This window comes from Lampris incognitus, chromosome 9 (genome assembly GCF_029633865.1).
Source record: "Lampris incognitus isolate fLamInc1 chromosome 9, fLamInc1.hap2, whole genome shotgun sequence".
Lineage (NCBI taxonomy): Eukaryota > Metazoa > Chordata > Actinopteri > Lampriformes > Lampridae > Lampris > Lampris incognitus.
Genome location: NC_079219.1, coordinates 35,622,875 through 35,643,976, shown reverse-complemented (window position 1 = coordinate 35,643,976; position 21,102 = coordinate 35,622,875). Strand labels below are relative to the sequence as shown.

At 42.5% G+C, this 21,102-nt stretch overlaps 1 protein-coding gene across 1 annotated transcript in view; it reads right to left on the bottom strand.

The window, feature by feature from the left end:
- slc6a3 (solute carrier family 6 member 3) overlaps positions 1 to 20,762 on the bottom strand; it is a 40,682-nt gene extending 19,920 nt beyond the window's left edge. Inside the window, exons 1-7 of the mRNA XM_056285583.1 lie at positions 20,706 to 20,762; positions 19,821 to 20,031; positions 18,282 to 18,413; positions 11,408 to 11,618; positions 5,079 to 5,217; positions 2,807 to 2,941; positions 1,139 to 1,242 (exon numbers count right to left, since the gene is read on the bottom strand). Coding sequence (XP_056141558.1) covers positions 1,139 to 1,242; positions 2,807 to 2,941; positions 5,079 to 5,217; positions 11,408 to 11,618; positions 18,282 to 18,413; positions 19,821 to 20,031; positions 20,706 to 20,762 — 989 coding nt within the window. The remainder of the gene's footprint in view (positions 1 to 1,138; positions 1,243 to 2,806; positions 2,942 to 5,078; positions 5,218 to 11,407; positions 11,619 to 18,281; positions 18,414 to 19,820; positions 20,032 to 20,705) is intronic.
- Positions 20,763 to 21,102: the final 340 nt, after the last annotated feature.

Genomic DNA, 21,102 nt, shown 5'->3' with positions numbered 1-21,102 from the left:
CAAAACAAACTTGTTAACTTGTTGGAGTAGCAGGTGATGATTGTAACTTCTCATATGTGAAATAAAATAGCGACAGATCCATTAGTTCATCTCTCAATGAGGTAGTCACTCAGTGGCGTTGGTCTATCAAAGTAAGGAAGCTATTCAAGGTGATAATAGGCAAGAAGAAAACTGGAACTTTGAAACAAAAAAAAACAAAAAACAAGAAATCTGCTATGGAACTAGTCAATTTATCCGCTTATCATTCACACTTTGTGTCTGGACTGGATCACAGGCTGATATTTAGAGAGCCATGACATAATAAGATTGCTAGGGTGTTGCAAATGAGCCCGGCAGAATTCATCCAGTTTAAGCCCCTGCATGAAAAAAATTTGGGAAAAACCTTAACTTATTCAATCAGATTGTCGGTAAGCGGCCAGTCAGGAAGCCAACCAACCAACCAACCAACCAACCAACCAACCAATGAATAAATAAATCGATCAATCGATCAAGCAATCAATCAATCAATCAATCAATCAATCAATCAATCAATCAGACATCTGAATAAAGGTTAGGCTAACGTAACACTTAATATTTCTTCAGGGCATGTTGTACTTTAACAATTTTCAGAATATCTGACATCTTGATATGAAACTTCGTTACCATCCTCCAGAGTGACCATATCTTATGAATGTAAACTTGAAATTGAAGGCAAAATCTTGTTTTTACCCGTAGGATTCTTTCTATATTTTTTCCAACGCCCTCTTTGTACAGGCAGGATGATGTCACGGGCTGAAGCGGATGTACATTTTATGTGATGTCAATATATCACAGCATGGGACAGGTTGGATTGGTGTTATAAGTATATTTGATGCGGGAAGATGTCAATGAGGTAGTGGGTGTCAACCAACTACAGTGTGGGGTGGGTGAGCTTCAAAGGTTATTGTGAGGGTTATTGCAATTCAACTGCTTACATTATGTGTGCATTTCTGAGTGAGTACATTATGCATATGTGTCTGTATTTGTCCACATACTGTATGCATGTGCACATAGGGGAACTCTCTCTCTCTCCCTCTCTCTGTCTGTCTGTCTGTCTGTCTGTTCAGACTCAGAATCATAACTGTTATTCTTCATCCAACTGTTTCCCCTTCCTCTTTACCTGTAGCAGTTGTTGCTGAATTTGTTGTAACTGGAGAAGGCAATTAGCACACCAAACCCTACTCCCAGAGAGAAGCAGATCTGTGTGGCCGCCTCGATCCAGACCTGGAGAGCAGCAAAGCAAGCACACTCGTGTGAAGCAGCGAACAAAAGGCACCGGAGAGGAAAAAAGCTGTTATTAGGGATAATTGCAGGAAACTCATTCAACGCTAGCAGATGAAAGACGCCCGTGAATACGTGGGGTAATTTTGCAAATTGCTGCTCCATGCATGTGTCTAATCTAATTCTCAAACTGCAACCATACACCCCCCCCCCTCTCTTCTTCCTTCTTTCTTTATCCCTCTCCAGGTCTGAGTCCATTAGACATGTCTGCTGACTTATGGAGCTCCTTACAGTCTTGGAATTAGGTCAACAGGGTATTTTCATGAGCTGTAATGGAAGGTTTTATGGAAACAAGAAATATAAATTAGTAGTTCTAAAAAAAAAATTTAAAAAAGCAATTGTTCCAATTTCCCCCACATTTAATCTTGCTGGTGTTAAAAGAGCCAATAAAATGCAGGGCTATTTAGATGATGTGAAAATAACACCATTGCTTTTTTTTTTTTCATAAAAAGATAGGTGTGACAATATGGAAGGTATTTCCTTCCCTTGATTTTTCACTGATAAAAATAAGACAAGCCTATACTTATGATATCATGAGGATTTTTCAAACCATTCCTTTTCATATGCTAGTCCTTCAAATGTAAGTGCTATTACTGTGAACCTTAGCTCATTGCATGGTAACGGAAATGAACATTACCTCCAGTGTGTTTTTGCCACTTAAACATGCTGTGTATTTATTTATTTGTGTAGATAACGTGTGTATGTTTGCCTCTGTGGAATATATAAATGCTACCAGTTGATGATGTCGCTGATCATCATCATCATCATCATCATCATCAGTTCCATAACCTATGGAGGTTGTAGGAGCAAAGCTGATGCCTCAGCAAGTCTCTTCAACCATTCCCTATCCATCACAGCTCTCCCCGCCTCCACTATGCTCATCTGTAGCCATTCTCCAATGTTGTTTACCCTTGTTTTTCTCGGTCTCCATCTCTTCTAGTGCCTTCTACCAGGCCTTGCAGGATGTCCTTTGCAAGTCTCCTTTCCGTTTGACAAAAGTGCCCAAACCCATTTTTTTGTTTTTTTACCATTGTCAGTAAACTGTCATGGTGACCAATAGCTTCCTTAACTCTGTTCAGCACGTCAGTGTTGCTGATAAGTGACATGTATTGATCATAGTGCAATATTTTAACTGCAAAGCAACACTCATGCCCATGTGAGGTTAATTTGTAATTATTTGCAAAACAGCTTAAACTTGATAAGGTACCACGAGTATGGTGCTCTGTTGAAGTATTTTGCCAAAAATGTATTTAAGCTAGTGCTTTGATCATTTTAAAAAGTGATGATTTGAAAATGAATTAAAATGTCTTTTTTTCCCAATTCCATTTCATTTAAATTCAATTTAAATCAAATTAAATTTCATTAAATCAGATTAAATTTCATTTAAATTCATTTAAAATGTCAATGCATCCCTTCGATGCGACTATCTCTCTCCACCACTCAACTCACCTTCTCCTCGTCATCCCTCCCACTTCCTCTCTCTTCCTTTTTTCCCTTTGACACTAACCTTGGCATCACACAGTCTCAGAAAGTCGACAGAGAGGTAGGCCTTAATGCCGTCAACGGCTCCAGGCAGAGTGACTCCTTGGATTAACAGCACTGTCAGAACCACATAGGGCATGGTGGCTGTGATCCATACAACCTGGGTGGGCAAACACACACACGTACACACACACACACACACACACACACACACACACACACACACACACACACACACACACACACACACACACACACACAGAGTCTAAAAACATTTAGCTTTACTCGGTGTCCTTCTTGACTGTTTTATGAACTAAATTGACTCTGCACATAGGAATAAAATGGCTTTACAGTTGCTAAACACATTTCATAATATGCTGATATTAAAGAGTGCATTTATCAAAGCCACTGCTTCTTACCGCCAGATATATGGGGCTGTAATTGAGTTTTACCATGTGGAAGACCCAATTGGAAAACAAAATATCTTCAAAAAGTGTCACATTCGGGCATCCAGGTGGCGTGACGTTTTATTCCATTGCCTACTAACATGGGGATATCCGGTACAAATCCCCGTGTTACCTCCGGCTTGGTCGGGCGTCCCTGCTGACGCAATTGGCCGTGTCTGTGGGTGGGAAGCCGGATGTGGGTATGTGTCCTGGTCGCTGCACTAACGCTTCCTCTGGTCGGTCGGGGCGCCTGTTCAGGGGGGAGGGGGAACAGGGGGGAATAGCGTGATCCTCCCACGTGCTACGTTCCCCTGGTGAAACTCCTCACTGTCAGGTGAAAAGAAGCGGCTGATGACTCCACATGTATCGGAGGAGGCATGTGGTAGTCTGCAGCCCTCCCCGATCAGCAGAGGGGGTGGAGCAGCGACCAGGACGGCTCAGAAGAGTGGGGTAACAAGAACAACTGGGAAGAAAAAGGGCGAAAAAATACCCCCCCCCCCCCAAAAAAGTGACACATTCAGACTCATTTAAGAAGCCATGTACGTCGTGTGGGTCACGAACATGACACGTGTTTGCCAATGTTACCAAAGCCAAGTCGAATCTAATATTATTGGGCTTTGTTTCATTAAAAAAAAGGAGAAAACAAGGCTTTAAACAGCGGTTAGGGAGCACATGTGTGACAGCAGTGATTCATTAAGAATAGATGTATATTCACAACATCAAGTGGAAAATGTCTAACATTAAACTTGTAAAATCTAAACAGCTAATCTACCTTATGTGACAAATTTAGGGTTAATTGATATTTGGTCCATATTTGAACAAGCAAGCCAGCGCTTGCTAGTCATATATATATATATATATATATATATATATATATATATATATATATATATATATATATATACACAGATGCAAAAAAAAATTAAGCTTTGTTTTTGCATCTGTATTGATCTGTCTGAATTATTTCCAAAAATATTCTGCTCCTCATTAGTTGAGCACTTCTATCTACACCATTGACGGTTTCGGAAAAAAACCCGCTATACATATATATATATATATATATATGTGTGTGTGTGTGTGTGTGTGTGTGTGTGTGTGTGTATATATATATAATCCAGTGAGTCAAGTAAATTCTTTATGAGAAAGTACAAGCCTGTTTCATACCATAAGCAATTATCAGCTGTCAGAAAGGATTATTTTGCTCCTTATTTGTTGAGCATTTTCTCTACCGTTGAGTGTTTCTTTAAACAAAGTTTTATATACATACATACATACATACATATATATATACACACATATATATATACATACATACATACATACATACATACACACACACACACACACATATATATATATATATATATATATATATATATATATATATATATATATATATATATATTCCCTTAAAAATGTGAATGCATGGCTTATAATAATTGCACGTGGCTTTCTGAACTGATTAATACTCCTTTCATTCCAACGCCATATGTATAGTTTGACACAAGTTGTTCATGTTCGCAATGAGAATTTGGGCTGCTTAAAGCTTTAAGAGTCGGGGATGAATACAGGGAAATAAAATATCTCCCTGGTGCAAATGTATCTACACATTTCAGAAATGGAGACGATGGAAGTCGCCCTCTATTAGGAAGGTATACCTTCTTAATCCACATGTCACTGTTAATGGTTTCATATTTGACAATTCTTGTTTTTTAACAGGTGCTGGGGTAGAATTTACTATTTCTCCTTTTGTATGAACTTTGATAAACAAATTACACATATGTATGGTAGAACTTAGTGGTATGACCCCACTTTTTACTTCATCCAATTGGCTGCAGCATCCTTTTTTACCTTTCCCGAGGTCTTGACTCCCTTCCAGAGACTGAAGTAGAGCAAAACAATCACCACGGCCAGACAAGAGGTCAGCTGCCAACGTGGACGACCCAGGTCATCAATACCTCCGCTGTCCTGGATGTGAAGCACCCCCCGTCTGTGGCAATGGCACAGATGAGTGTTAGAAAGCTCTCCTCGCAGAATACCAAAAGCAATCTAGATTTTGTTACAAATGTGACATGAAAGGTACACTTATACAGTACGTGTTACTTTTCTATCTTCACTGGTATTGCATTGGCTGCACCCACCCTTATATTTCCCTTACCATTTTTCTAATGTTTCAAAGGTGGAACCCATTTATCATGAAGTCAGACAAATGATTGATTTCCATCAGTCAACTTAGATCTATCCTTGTACCCTCTGGCCCCTGAAAATGAAACTAGATTTTTTTTTAACTATTCCATTTGGGTTGAGTTGAGCAATAATGCCACGGTAGATAATAGCAGATTATGTTAGGAATTTTAAATATCTCATAATTGTGGAAATGCAGGTATTTCTAACAGTGGAAGACTCTGCAGTTACAGAAACTGGAGGAAAATTATGTTTACTCTGCTTTTTAATCTTTTTTCCCCAATAACAATTCAGCCATGATCCTTTTCAAACTCTTCTTTGGTAAATTTTAAATCATTCATATACCAACATGTTTTTCTGGATTTTTCCACCTTTTTCTCCTGAATTGTACTTGGCCAATTACCCCACTCTTCCGAGCCATCCCAGTCTCTGCTGCACCCCCTTTGCCAATCCGGGGAGGGCTGCAGACTACCACATTTCTCCTCCGAAACATGTGGAGTCGCCAGCCGCTTCTTTTCACCTGACAGTGAGGAGTTTCGACAGGGGGATGTAACAACCAATATGTTTTTTGATACCAAAATACTAAACATGATCTAAAAATGTTGTATTCTGTCTAAAAGAAAAACATCATGATTTGATGGCTGCAATACCTGATGTAACAGATGAATGTAATGAACTACCTGCAGCCAGTCTCACAAACAAAACATACATATGTTGGAAATATGCGGTCATGGCAGAGTAGAAAACCAGCAGTACTGTTGGGCCCCTGAGGATTGCATTGAGAAACACTGATCAAATGTACCACTAAACTAAGAGGACAGTGATAGAGCAGCATCACAGCAGAATTATATAACTTTTTCTTCTACTTTCAGCTTGTTCCCTGTTTCTTAGGGATCGCCACAGTGAATTTTATAGTTTCCATTGATACCCTGTGAGGGCACAGCACCAGTGGTGGTCATTGTTAACCCGGGCCTCGAACAATCTGGTATGGTCTTGTTAATTCACATGATGATTTGGCAAAATTTTACATTGATTGCCATTCCTGACATAACCACTAAAGCTATGGATGGGGGCACAGGTAAAGCACTGGATGCCATACCAGTATTCATGGACTTGTGGCCATCCCAGAATTATATATATATATATATATATATAATATTTCAGTTGGTACGTAAATGTGAGATGATCAGATCAAACAATTTTCACTCAGGTGGCCAATTTTGGGGACTTTTTATTACTATTGATTATTATCATCTTATATCCTACTTTATATCTACTTCATTTTTGTTTGTCTATTAAGACACATCTTTAGTAATGAAAGATTCAAAGTTGTGTATAACTATTTTAGTGTTTGTAATTGTTGTACAGAATGAAATCATAAACATACAGTCAGTCAGTTGACACTCTATAAAACTAAAGAAAACTTGTTGGCATCTTGACAACAATCAATTCTAAAGCTGCCTCAGAGGAAGAGACCAAATTAGACAAGCCTTTGTTTAACTCAGGTGGTCAAATTGCTTGCAGATGCAAATATGGAAATAACACCCTGCCATCTATACAAGCACTGATGATATTGCCTCAATCGAGACAACAGAACAACCCCCAGAATAGGAGACACCTGGTCAGATTCACTGGGAATGATGGATATATCAGCTACACGTGAAGGACTTCATTCCAAAGATCTGCTTTGAGAAAGTAAATTTACCCTATATTAACATTAACATGTAATTGGCATGCATTCACAGATTCATGACCATTACTAATAGTTTTACTGAAATCAAGATGAGATGACATTTTAAGAAAGCAACAACATTATACATACTATGATTTTGTAAAATTGATGATTGTTTTTGTTATTGTAAGATTTATAAATGATATCTTGATGAAGGCTTCATACCACTTTTGACACAGAGGATCATAGCATTATAATTGAAAGGTTGAGAACTTGGGTTGGTATCTCCGGGACTGCCCTCCAATGGTTCTCTTCATACTTTTTTAACAGAAAATGTGTTATGTCTGTTGATGGCGTGACCTCTCAAGCACTGTCTATGTATGGGGTGCCGCAGGGCTCCATTCTTGGACCAATTTTATTTTCTCTTTATTTACTCCCCCTGGGCCACATTATCAAACAGCATGAGTACTTAATTTCATTGCTACTCAGATGATACTCAGGTGGTACTCAACTGTACTTGTCCTGCAAACCATCTGAATTAGCGAAGTTATCTTCCCTGCATAATTGCTTAACTGTGATTAAGGATTGGATGGCAGAAAAGTTTCTTCAGTTTAACTCCTCCCAAATGCAAGGTCTTATTATAGGCCCTGAGTATACAAGCTCTGGCTGCTCCTGGCACTCTAGCTCAGCATGCTGCACCCACTGCTAAGAACTTTGGAGTTACTTTAGAGCAGAACCTAACTCTCGAGTCCCATGTTAAAATGCTGCCTCAGTTGTGTTTTTTCCACTTGAGAAATATCTCTAGATTTAGATATTCTATTACTTTTAAAGAGCATCCAATAGTTATGCATGCTTTTATCAATTCTCATCTGGATTATTATAATGCTGTGTTTACATGCCTTGGCCAAAACATGATTGCACAGCTTCAGGGTGTCCAAAATGCAGCTACCAGACTTTTAACCAATCAAGAAAGCATGATCATAGCTCCCCTATTTTAGCTTCCCTTCACTGGCTGCCTGTCCACTTTAGAATTGATATTAAAATTTTAGTCTTGTGACGGGTCCACGGTGGTGTAGCGGTCTAAGCGTCAGCTTTGTGTCGATGCAGTTGCCCACTGGGGACTGGGGTTTGCGCCCCGATCTTGTCAGATCTGATTATGGCCGGACACAATGAAGCAGCAATAATTGGCAATGCTGTCTTCGGGAGGGGGGCGGAGTCGGCTTGTGTTCGACACATGAATGCATCTCTGGGTGTGTTGGAAAAAGCAGTGGTTCGGCCGGGATTCATCTTGTCACGAAAGTGGCAGGGCATCTCATTCAAGACTGCTGGCCGCAGAGATGCAGTTGGCGAATGCATGCAGTACGAGGGTGGGTGTTTGAACTAAAATAGGGGTCGATTGGCCACTAAATTGGGAGAAAAAGGGAAAAATCAGAAATAAATTCAGAAGAAAAAAAAATAGTCTTGACTTTTAAGGCCCCTCATGCTATGGCACCAAGCTACCTAGCTGAACTTCTAAATCATTACTCACCAGCCCATAGCATGAGCTTCTCTAATAAGGCCCTGTTAGCTATTCCCCACTCTAAGCTGAAGACCGAGGGTGACGGGGCTTTCACCGTTAGGACTCAAATTCTTTGGAACAGCTTACCTGAGGATCTTAGACTAGAAAGTCCACTGTCTACTTTTAAAGCATCTCTTCAAACTTACTTTTACCGTATGGCTTTTTCTCAATTATTTTATCTCTTACTTATTTATTTGTTACTTTTATGTGTTACTTTTATCCATTATTTTATCCCTATTTTTAATTGTTTTATTTGTTATTGTGTTTGTTGACTGTGATTTTGTATTTGATTGTCCTCTTGCTTTCTTTTATTTGTTCTTGTTTTTTAAGCACTTCTTAATGGTATTTTTGAAAGGTCCTATATAAATAAAGTCATAACAATCCATCCATCCATTATCCAAACCGCTTATCCTGCTCAGAGTCAAGGGGATGCTGGAGCCTATCCCAGCAGTCATTGGGCAGCAGGCGGGATACACCCTGGGCAGGCCATCACAGGGTGCGTGCACACACACGCACGCACGCACGCACGCACGCACGCACGCACGCACGCACACACACACACACACACACATCTCTAACCTTTACAGAAGAATAATATATCAAGTCCTGGAGAACTATCACCTCTAACAAGACAGTTTTTTTTATGAGTTGAAACAAGTTGGATGTTTGATTTCCTCATATACCCATTTATATCATTGCCAACTTGAAAGGGATTCTTAAGGAAAAGACAGTTTATCAAATGACACATCCATCCATCCATCCATTATCCAAGCCACTTATCCCAATCGGGGTTGCAGGATGCTGGAGCCTATCACAGTAGTCATTGGGCAGCAGGCAGGGAGACACCCGTGACAGGCCACCAGTCCAGCTCAGGGCCAACACATTTACACCTAGGGGAAATTCAGTACGGCCGATTCACCTGACCTACATGTCTTTGGACTGTGGAAGGAAACCGAAGCACCCGGAGGAAACCCACATACACAATATAATAATTATAATAATAATGATAATAATAACAAATCAAACTTATATAGCGCTTTTCTAACACTCAACGTCACTTTACAATAAACGGCGGTGAAACAAGACAACAGATAAACATAACAGAAATACAGGGGTGGATGGGAAGGGGGGCTACGAGAGGGAGAAGCGGCAGCCACACACGCCAGCAGTACTCTCTGACTTAAAACAGATACAAAAGGGCAATATATATGTACAATAGTATTGGGACACACCTCTTAAACATTGAATTCAGGTGTTCAATTCAGACGCATTGCCACAGGTGTATAAAATCAAGCAGCTAGCCATGCAGTCTGCATTTACAAACATTTGTGAAAGAATTAGTCATTCTGAAGAGCTCAGTGAATTCAAGCATGGTACTGTCATAGGATGCCACCTTTGCAATAAGTCAGTTCGTGAAATTTCTTCCCTGCTAGATATTCCACGGTCAACTGTAATTGGTATTATTGAAAAGTGGAAATGTTTAAGAACAACAGCCACTCAGCCACGAAGTGGCAGACCACATAAAGTCACACAGTGGGGTCAATGAGTGCTGAGGCGCATAGTGTGTAAAAGTGGCCAATGCTCTGTTGACTCAATAACTGCAGAGTTCCAAACTTCCTCTGGCATTAACATCAGCACAAAAACTGTGCGCCGGGAGCTTCATGGAATGGGTTTCCATGGCTGAGCAGCTGCATGCAAGCCTTACATCACCAAGCACAATGCCAAGCATCGGATGGAGTGGTGTAAAGTACGCTGCCACTGGACTCTGGAGCAGTGGAAACGTGTTCTGTGGTGTGATGAATCACACTTCTCTGTCTGGCAGTCTGATGGATGAGTCTGGGTTTGGCAGATGCCAGGAGAATGTTACCTGCCTGACTGCATTGTGCCAACTGTAAAGTTTGGTGGAGGAGGGATAATGGTATGGGGTTGTTTTTCAGGGGGTGGGCTAGGCCCCTTAGTTCCAGTGAAGGGAAAACTTAATGCTTCAGCATACCAAGACATTTTGGACAATTCTATGCTTCCAACTTTGTGGGAACAGTTTGGGGAGGGCCCTTTTCTGTTCCAGCATGACTGTGCCCCAGTGCACAAAGCAAGGGCCATTAAGACCTTGGGTGAGTTTGGTGTGGAAGAACTTGACTGGCCCGCACAGAGCCCTGACCTCAACCCCATCGAACACCTTTGGAATGAACTAGAACAGAGATTGCGAGCCAGGTCTTCTCTTCCAACGTCAGTGCCTTCTGGATGAATGGTCAAAAATTTCCACAGACACACTCCAAATCTTGTGGAAAGCCTTCCCAGAGGAGTGGAAGCCTTTATAGCTGCAAAGGAGGGACCAACTCCATATTAACACCTATGGATTTAGAATGGGATGTAATAAAAGCTCCTGTGGGTGTAATGGCTGGTCCCAATACTTTTGTACATATACGTAGTGTATAATAACACATCCATCTATCCATTATCCAAACCACTTATCCTGTTCTCAGGATTGCAGGCATGCTGGAGCCTATCTCAGCAGTCACTGGGCGGCGGGGGGGAGACACCCTGGACAGGCTCCCAGTCCATCACAGGGCTGACACACACACATTTACGCCTAGGGACAATTTAGTATGGCCGATTCACCTGACTTACATGTCTTTGGACCGTGGGAGGAAACCGTGACAATGGCAGCTCTTTTACAGGAAATTGTTAGAAATCAAAATTAAAGATGCTGTGATTATTGCAAGACAGCCATAATGCTTTATTTGAATGAGGTTTGAGCCAACTTACTCAAAGTACTCCTGAGCAGGGGTGGCTTTATATATATCAGTTACTGTACTGTTGTCAGCAGAGCAGTTGGGGCTGTTCCAGGTATTGTTGCAGTGTACCCAGGGCAGCTCGCTGGTGAAGGATGAGAAGAGGTAGAATAGCGCCCAGGAGATGATGACATTGTAGTAGAAACCAACGTAGAGGGAGATGAGGATGACTGTGAAGCCCACACCTGGAAACAGGGGATGCGCATACATTATTGATATTCACACATGTGCTGGTAATTCATATTTGTCCAATTTGATGAGTGTTGAATGACAAATGTATCCTATTGAGTTGTTTCTGCAGATATCTGAATATGTTTGGCAGAGCTACTGTCTTGCTTATTCATGCTAGACTGTTTGGTTAGCAAAGTGCCCTGGCTGGTTAGTTGGTCACGTGCTCAGGTTCGCTTCAAATTGAGTTGATGTTGCCTACCTGAAAATGCTGTGTTTCGTTGTTTTAATGTTCTTGCAGTTGTTTTATTTGACAATGTGGTTGCTGTGGAAATGTCCTGGATAATATGTTGTTTATCTTTGTGAATGTATACTTACCTATAGTGTAACTGTAATATGGAAGCAAATAACCACACTTACAACTAATTGTAATCAGATGTATTTTGTTTGTATGTTTTGTTTTAGTTTTACAAAAAAGAAAGGATTCAATGACAAAGCTGGATAAACAAGGAAACCAAGTGAAGAACCTAAACTTATTCAAGCCTTAAGTCTTTATTGGATCAACCATGTTAACTATCTGTCTAGTTAGATGAGGACAGAATATACACAATTAGGATTCTGTTGGACTAATAGAGAGTAAGGTAAAGGGGTGTGTGTGTGTGTGTGTGTGTGTGTGTGTGTGTGTGTGTGTGTGTGTGTACGCACGTGCATGTGCATACTATGTGTGTGATTTAAATTGTGTATTTGGAATGGGGTGTTTGTGTAAATGTGCACTTTGCCAACTGCTTCACTCTGCAGGCTAATTAATCAAAAGTGAGAAAGCAAATGCAGACTTTTCAATTGCACACTAATATCTCATCTCTTTTAAGCCAAGGTCAGAAACACCTGAGAAACACAGCAGCATAGAGCACTGTTTTCATTGTGTGGCTCTAGCCTGCATGGCTGCAGACATGACCAAATTGGACAGCACGATGGCCCAGTGGTTAGCACTGTCGCCTAACAGCAAGAAGGCCCTGGGTTCGAACCCCGGGGTTGTCCAACCTTGGGGATCATCCAAGGTCATCCTCTGTGTGAAGTTTGCATGTTCTCCTCGTGTCTGCGGTGGGTTTCTCTGGGTGCTCCGGTTTCCCTCGCCATCAAAAGAAACATGTGTGTTAGGATGCCCCTGACCAAGGCAATAGGAAAAGAACTGGCGTTGGTCCCCGGGCGCAGCATGAAGGCGGCAGCCCCACCGCTCCTAGCTACACAGATCACAGCTAGGATGGGTTAATTTGCATTAACTGAATTCCCCCACGGGGATTAATGAAGGAATCTTAATCTTAATCAAACGAGAAAAGAAAACCCCACAAACAGCTTTTTTTTTTCTTAACTAGATTTATCAAGAGCAATTTATGACTGGTGAATCGGTTGGAGACTAGGAGTTCAATGCCTTGCTCAATGACACTTCAGTAAGACCCACAGCTGCCATAAGGAGCGAATCCGTGTGACTATTGAGTAAATGACTACAAGAGCAATTCACCAACCACACATAAACATAACCCACTACAATATCATAAATCCAACTCTAGACTCTAACAGATAGTATGTGTTTTTGGTGACACACAATTGAACTAGGGCTACAAAAATACCTCACATTCTCAACTGTTTCTTGCTTTTTGTTTTTTTGAGATCAACGTAAGCAGTTCCTTTTCCATTATTTTTTTTTTTGTTTTTCTCTTTTTTCTCTCCAGTTGTACTTGGCCAATTACCCTGCTCTTCCAAGCTGTCCCGGTCACTGCTCCACCCCCTCTGCCGATCCGGGGAGGGCTGCAAACTACCACATGCCTCCTGCAATACATGTGGAGTTGCCAGCCACTTCCTTTCACCTGACAGTGAGGAGTTTCGCCAGGGGGACGTAGCACATGGGAGGATCACACTATTCCCCCCAGTTCCCTCTCCCCCCTCAACAGGCGCTCCGACCGACCAGAGGAGGCGCTAGTGTAGTGACCAGGACACATGCCCACAATCCGGCTTCCCACCCGCAGACAAGGCTAGTTGTGTCTGTAGGGACGCCCGACCAAGCTGGAGATAACACGGGAATTTGAACCACCAATCTCCGTGTTGGGAGGCAATGGAATAGGCCGCCATGCTACCCGGACGCCCCCTTATGAGCTGTTAAGAGAATAAAAAGATAATGTAATATTGGCTGAACAAGTGAAATGGTGCACTGCTCCAGCTGAGACCCATAACTTCATCATGGTGCTGCTGAATATTGACTGATGAGTACCATTCAACAGCCAGCTGAAGCTGATGGCATAAACCATGTATGGGTTAATATGACAACTGTGCCCCTCACTGTGCTTCATGAAATCTGGTTACCGTGCCAGAGATCCCATAGCACCATAAAGCACATCTCTGCAAACTGTCTCACGGGCTCCTAATATGCATTGCAAGTAAAAACAGGGATGAGAACAGCAAAGCTTTTTTGACACTTAACGCCTTATTTATCCGCACATTTATCTTTTTCAAGCATTAAAATTGATTGCACTCCTCTAAGCTGGCAGTTTCCTCGCTAACCTTTGCTAACAAGTATGACCAGAACGGTGGCATATTAATTCCTTTGTAATGTGGATGTGATATTTGTTCAATCAACAGATGCCAGCGGGCTATCTCGCCATCTCTCCCCGTCTCTCCTCCTCGGTCCTTTTCATCAAAGGCATTGATCCTGAGAGGAAACTGGTTTGTTGATCAGAATAATTATTGTCAATACGAACTCGTGTGTGTGTGTGTGTGTGTGTGTGCGTTTGTGAATAATTATTGTTATCCCCCACTGAGTGACACAGAGAGGGAGAGTGAAGCATATGATTACAACGTCAACGTACTCAGTGGGTCTCTGACAGACATCATGTGCTCTCACATGGGAGGCGCAGACATTAACACAAAGGTCTACGCGTAAACCTGCACACACACACACACACACACACACACTCAGCGGGGCCACCTATGGACCAACAAGGACGTGCTCCCTACAAAGGGCAAGCGGCCTGGCAGTGTGCTGCGAAGCAACAGATGCTCCCCATGATAATCATGGCATTTGAGCTTGCATTCGGGATCAAAAACTGTACATTACATGGGTGGCTCCATCGCCAAGACATTTCTGAATCATTTCTTTTTTGACTTAAGCTGAAATGTGGCTAGTATTTTATAGCCAACATAGCCGATTTTATAGCACATTTAAATCTCCAATCTCTTGTTGTCATGGTCAGATGAAAAGCTCATCCCTCTTCTTTATAGGATGGTTGTCCATCCATCCAGCCATCCATTATCCAAACCACTTGTTTGTTTGTTTGTTTTTTTCATTAAATAATGAAGTTCACTTGACTTTAGGAGGCCTTCATAAGAAAATGACTCACACAGTATATATAGGTTGTTTCAATTACAGTGCAGTTGAAGCAACGCATAGATTGGGGGTAAGGTCAAGGTTGAAATCATTTGCTCCCCCTCCCCCCTCTAGCTCCCTGACTGTACTTTTTTTATTTTTGGGCCATTTACCCCACTCTTCCGAGCTGTCCCGGTCGCTGCTCCACCCCCTCTGCCGATCCGGGGGGGCAGACTACCACATGTTTCCTCCGCTACATGTGGAGTCGCCAGCCGCTTCTTTTCACCTGAAGGTGAGGAGTTTCACCAGGGGGACGTAGCATGTGGGAGGATCATGCTACCCCCCCCCCCCCAGTTCCTCCTCCACAAACAGGCGCCCTGACCGACTGGAGGAGGCGCTAGTGCAGCGACCAGGACACATACCCACATCTGGCTTCCCTCCCGCAGACACAGCCAATTGTGTCTGCAGGGACGCCCGACCAAGCGGAGGCAACATGAGGAGTCGAACTGAAGATCTCCATGATGGTAGGCAACGGAATAAACCACCACACAACCCGGACGCCCCGGTCATTTGCTTTTTAAACTATAGACACTGAACTGAGGATGTAGAGCAGGAGACATCCTCAGTCATGGTGGACAGACCTTTGAAACAGGTATACAGCTGTGTACTTACACTTACATATGGTTCTCTTTCTCAATCTCTTTCTCTTCCACATATGCATGGAAACACATACACACACACACACACACACACACACACACACACACACACACACACACACACACACACACACACACACACACACACACACACACACACACACACACATTTCAACACAGAATATTTTGCCATAGCCAGTTGACGAGTAATATATGAGATTTCTCGTTTGATGACCTGATTGTGTGTGTGTTTACATGTTTACAGGTGTGTGCTTGTTTGTCAATCGTACAAATGCGAATTTCTGTTTGCCCTATTGTGCACAAAAATGCAGAGATACTATCTAAAGACTCTGCCTGTGTGTGTCTCTTTTTTGTGACTTCTTTGCCCTCAATCTGCAGGAAGTGATCGGATTTCAAAATAAGTGTGTCATAAAAGCATAAAAATACCTCTTTTGTGAACTTTATTTTCCTTGTTGCAGACATAATCCTGTTATTGTTAGTGACTGGTGATGTCATAACTACCTCACATGAAGCAAGCCTAGCAATGCAGCTGTATGCAGGGCCATTCTCTTCCTGTCACCCCCATTTCTCTGAGACTGGATACATGTGTGACAGTGCAAAGTAAAGTTAATTTTATTTGTATAGGCCAATATCACAAATTACAAATTTGCCTCAGGGGGCTTTACAGCAACACAACACCCTGTCCTTAGACCCTCACATCAGATAAGGAACAACTCCCTAAAAATACCCTTCATATCAGGAGGGAAAAAGGAAGAAACCTCAGGGACAGAAACACAGGAGGGATCTCTCTCCCAAGACGGACAGATGTCTCCTTTTAAGCTCTTGCATTTAACAAAATAGCACATTGTTGCACAGGGGTTAGTGTCATTGCTCATTTCTTTTTGGTCACGTGGCTCGGGTCCTGGGCTGTTCCGTCTGGACACTGCTTGGTATCCTCCTCATATTCTTTATAAATTGTATAATTCCATTATAATTGTGTTATCCTCTTTCAATGTTGTATTCCATGAATGATGTAAACACAACATCCATTGCATGTTGTCCATCTTGGGAGAGAGATCCCTCCTTTGTTGCTCTCCCTGAGGTTTCTTCCCATTTTTTCTCCTTGTTAAAGGGTGTTTTAGGGGTGTCCGGTGGCATAGCGGTCTAGTCCATTGCCTACCAACACGAGGATTGGTGGTTTGAATCGCCGTGTTACCTTCGGCTTGGTTGGGCGTCCCACCCGCAGACACAGCCAATTGTTTGGCTGTGTCTGCGGGTGGGAAGCCGAATGTGGGTATGTGTCCTGGTCGCTGCACTAGCGCCTCCTCTGGTTGGTTGGGGTCCCTGTTCAGGGGGGAGGGGGAACTGGGGGGAATAGCGTGATCCTCCCATGTGCTACGTCCCCCTGGTGAAACTCCTCACTGTCAGGTGAAAAGAAGCAGCTGGCGACTCCACATGTATCAGAGGAGGCATGTGGTTGTCTGCAGCCCTCCCCGGATTGGCAGAGGGGGTGGAGCAGTGAACAGGACAGCTCGGAAGAGTGGGGTAATTGGCCATACACAATTGGGGAGAAAAAGGGAGAACCCCCCCCAAAAAGGGGGGGGGGTTAGGGAGTTGTTTCTTATCTGATGTGAGGGTCTAAGGACAGGATGTTGTGCTGCTGTAAAGCCCCTTGAGGCAGATTTGTAATTTGTGATATTGGGCTATACAAATAACACTGACTTGACTTTTTAACTATTGACCAACTGCAGCTTCATACATGTGCGCATTAATATCCAGCATGTCATTGATTAATCCAGTTAATGCCTAATAATTTTTCCATATCCAACTAATAGAAATTTGCTGTAAACGGAAAATGAACAGACTGCAACTCTGCCTCCAGCAATGTAGATTACATAACATCGATCAGATTACAAACGACGAGGTGTTGGAGAATGACAGCCTGCCATTATAAAACATCAGATATCTTGTTGATTGGCTTACAAATTCGTCCTGTGGGGAGGGAAAACAAAAGAACACAATAGCAGCCAAATGAACTGTATTTGTTTTTTCTCTCTTGCAAAATGGAAATAACACATTTTGCCTGAATCTTCATGTGAGCATCTGCATATGTTTGGCTGGTCCTGAGAGTGGCACCTCATGTTATCCATCACCACTTGACAGAGGAATCCCAACAATCGGGACAAAAGTCTAAAAGCCACAATTTTCACCCGCCTTCTGTCTGAGTGCCGACACAAGCTGATGTATTTGGTGAGATGAACAGTACCTGCTGCTGCATCAAAACCAGTCAAGAGGGAACAGGCATGTAGACGAGCGGGTAGACAGGTAGTTCACCGACAGACAGACAGACAGACAGAGAGTAGACAGGCGGGAGGGCAGACAGATAAACCTGGTACAAATATTTTATGAATTTAGTCAGTTTGAGCAGCGAGATTATTTAAGTTTTCAATGCATAAACTAATAGATGTGTACGTTCACCTGCAGAGGTCAGACAGCATGCAATCTGTGTGTGTTCATGGTGTGTGTATGTGTGTCTGTTTGTATGTGTGTGTGTGAGAGAGAGATAAAGAGAGAGACAGAGAGAGATATTGTGGGGGGGGTGAGAGTTCTAGCATGTGTCTACATAACTTTATGTATGTGATGTATGAATGGTCAGTGCCTACCTTTGAATATAGGACATATCTTCCAGACCCCTGCTGCCCCCTCTCTGTTGTATTGTCCCAGGGCCAGCTCCATGTAGAAGAGAGGCATGCCTGCTATCACCATGAAGAACAGGTAGGGCACCAGGAAAGCACCTGCACAGACACAGAGAGGTGTGAGACACAGGAAGTGCTATTCTCAAACTCTATTTTAGACATTTTAGAAAAAAATAAACTGATCATCACATTTCCATTTTGTAACTAAATAGTTTATCACAGTTTGGCACTTCAACAATCATTCCGTGGTGAGCTTCAGTTTTATGCCATCACTCATTCTTGGAATAGGTCCTAATTTTTTGAGGCATTTTTTCTTAAGAAAGAAGAAAAGAACGCCACTTTATTTTGTCATTGTGCAGGTTACAATGAAATTTGTTCTCTGCATTTATCCCATCCTATTGTATAAGAGCAGTGGGCAGCTGCAGCACCCGGCGATCAACCCCAGTTCTTCTTTCCATTGCCTTGCTCAGGGGCACAGACAGGAGTATTAACCCTAACATACATGTCTTTTTGATGGTGGGAGGAAATTGGAGCACCTGAAGGAAACCCACGCAGACACGGGGAGAACATGCAAACTCCACACAGAAAGGACCTGGGACAGCCTGGGGTTCAAACCCAGGACCTTCTTGATGTGAAGCAAGATAGTTAATTGGTTGATGATGAGAATTTAAGTATGAAACTTTGTAATTGCTTATATTCAGCTTTCTTAACCTTTCTCTGACCAAATGCTCTGGCATACAGCCATGTCAATTTCCCACGAGGCTTTGAAAACCTGACAGGAAATTATGATGTGTACGTATCGACAGTGATATCATACTGAATAAGATATCCATAAAAATCCATGGAAGTGCCAAAACAGCCATGTGCGTGTCTTTCATCACCGCACTTTGACATAATAGGTGCTCTATTTAAGCAGCCACAGTGAAATTTTGCAGAATTCTTCTCTAAATTACTTGTTATGGCATACTGGACCCATGCATCTAGGATAGGTAGCAAACAGAAAGTGTAGCCAATATAGCCATCATCATCGCAAATTACTGGGGTTGTGTGTCACATCCACAATCACCTTATTCTGAAATTGAGCTCTATTTCCCTTTTAAAACAAGTAGAACACTGTATAGGACACTGTATAGGAGTGGAAAGTATTGTTGCTTTACTCGGCAGAGTCCTTAGAGCCAACAGAGCCACAGTGCCGGGTGTCATCCTGGCTACGGCCATGATTACCACTCCCACACACAATGAGGGCTCTCTATTAAACAGCTATAATTAGCCCCAGTGATTGCTGGAGCTAATATATGCTACAGCAGCTGTGGTAGTTTTCCCCCTATTTTGATCTCTATAAAAAGGTCTGAACCTCAAACGGGCAACCACCCCCTCCACCACCACCTTAATTCGCCTGTCGTATCTTGGTAAAACACACCTTTCCTTGCTCCACCCATTCTCACCTCTCTTTCTCTCCTTTAGATACTTCCTTCCTTCCTTTCCCCTCCCTCACATTCACCTCACCTCCTCCATTCTTGTAGCAGAGGTAGGGGAACCTCCACACATTGGCCAAGTCCACGGCAAAGCCGATCACGGACAAGAGGAAGTCAATTTTCTTTCCCCAGGTCTCTCTCTCCGCCCCACCGCTGAGGTTGGTCTGGCCTGGGGGCTGGGCCACAAGGGTGGAAGATGTGAACTGAACCCCATTCTGCTCCTTCACCAGGATTAGCTCCACCTCAATGGACACAGGAATAGAAGAAGAATTAGATAGATAGATAGATAGATAGATAGATAGATAGATAGATAGATAGATAGATAGATAGATAGATAGATAGATAGATAGATAGATAGATAGATAGATAGATAGATAGATAGATATAGACTGATATGAAAAATAAATATAATGGTTAAAATAACTGTGTGTGTGTGTGTGTGTGTGTGTGTGTGTGTGTGTGTGTGTGTGTGTGTGTAGGGATGCAAAAGTATTTTAAGGCAATCACCTTTAGCCCCTCAGCTTTGTGTTTCATCTATTAAAACATTGTCTTGCAGCCCGCACAGAGCTGACAGTGAAAACAGTCTTGATTTTATTATTATTTAATGCATTTTATCCAAGCTTTTGGATATCAGAACATTGTAGTTTGAAGCATATCACAATGATTTCCAAATCTGTATAAATTCTGCAACAGCGGTCACTGTAACTTAGGCAGACAGACAGACACTGAGGGTAGACCAACGGAAGAGTGATAGGGACAGATAGAGAACAGGCCAAATTAGAAAGAAGAACATCGAAAAGGTCTCCACGAGAAATCACAAGATATGTTCTCTCTTATTGCAAGAGTGAAATACTTTGTATATTCCCAGTATTCCTGGTATTTACCCGCTGCTCACGAAAGATTGATTTCCACTGACCTCCTTCGGGCCCATGGCGTTGGAGGTGGGTTTCTCTGGGGCTACCACTGAAGACATCAGGCCTGCAGGGACTCTCCCTCTCAGCATGGAGAGGCCACCGCCGCAGGGAGAGACGCGGAACAGGGGAGGGAGTATAGAAGAGGTAATGCAACAGGGGAGTGGATGTAGTGGAAGACTACGGAGAGAGAGGGGGGGGGGCGGATGAAAGATGGGGGAAATGGTGGGGGGTTCTCAGCAAGGCCATCACAGTCTGTTTGTTTCATTTCACACTTGTTGATCGCCATTTTGAGCGTCGATTCGCTGCAGCCAGTATCGAGTCTCTCTAGCTGTACTTGTTGCCCAACAAATGCATTCAAATGCCACACTTTTTATTCAAAACTTGAATTAAAAATACTCT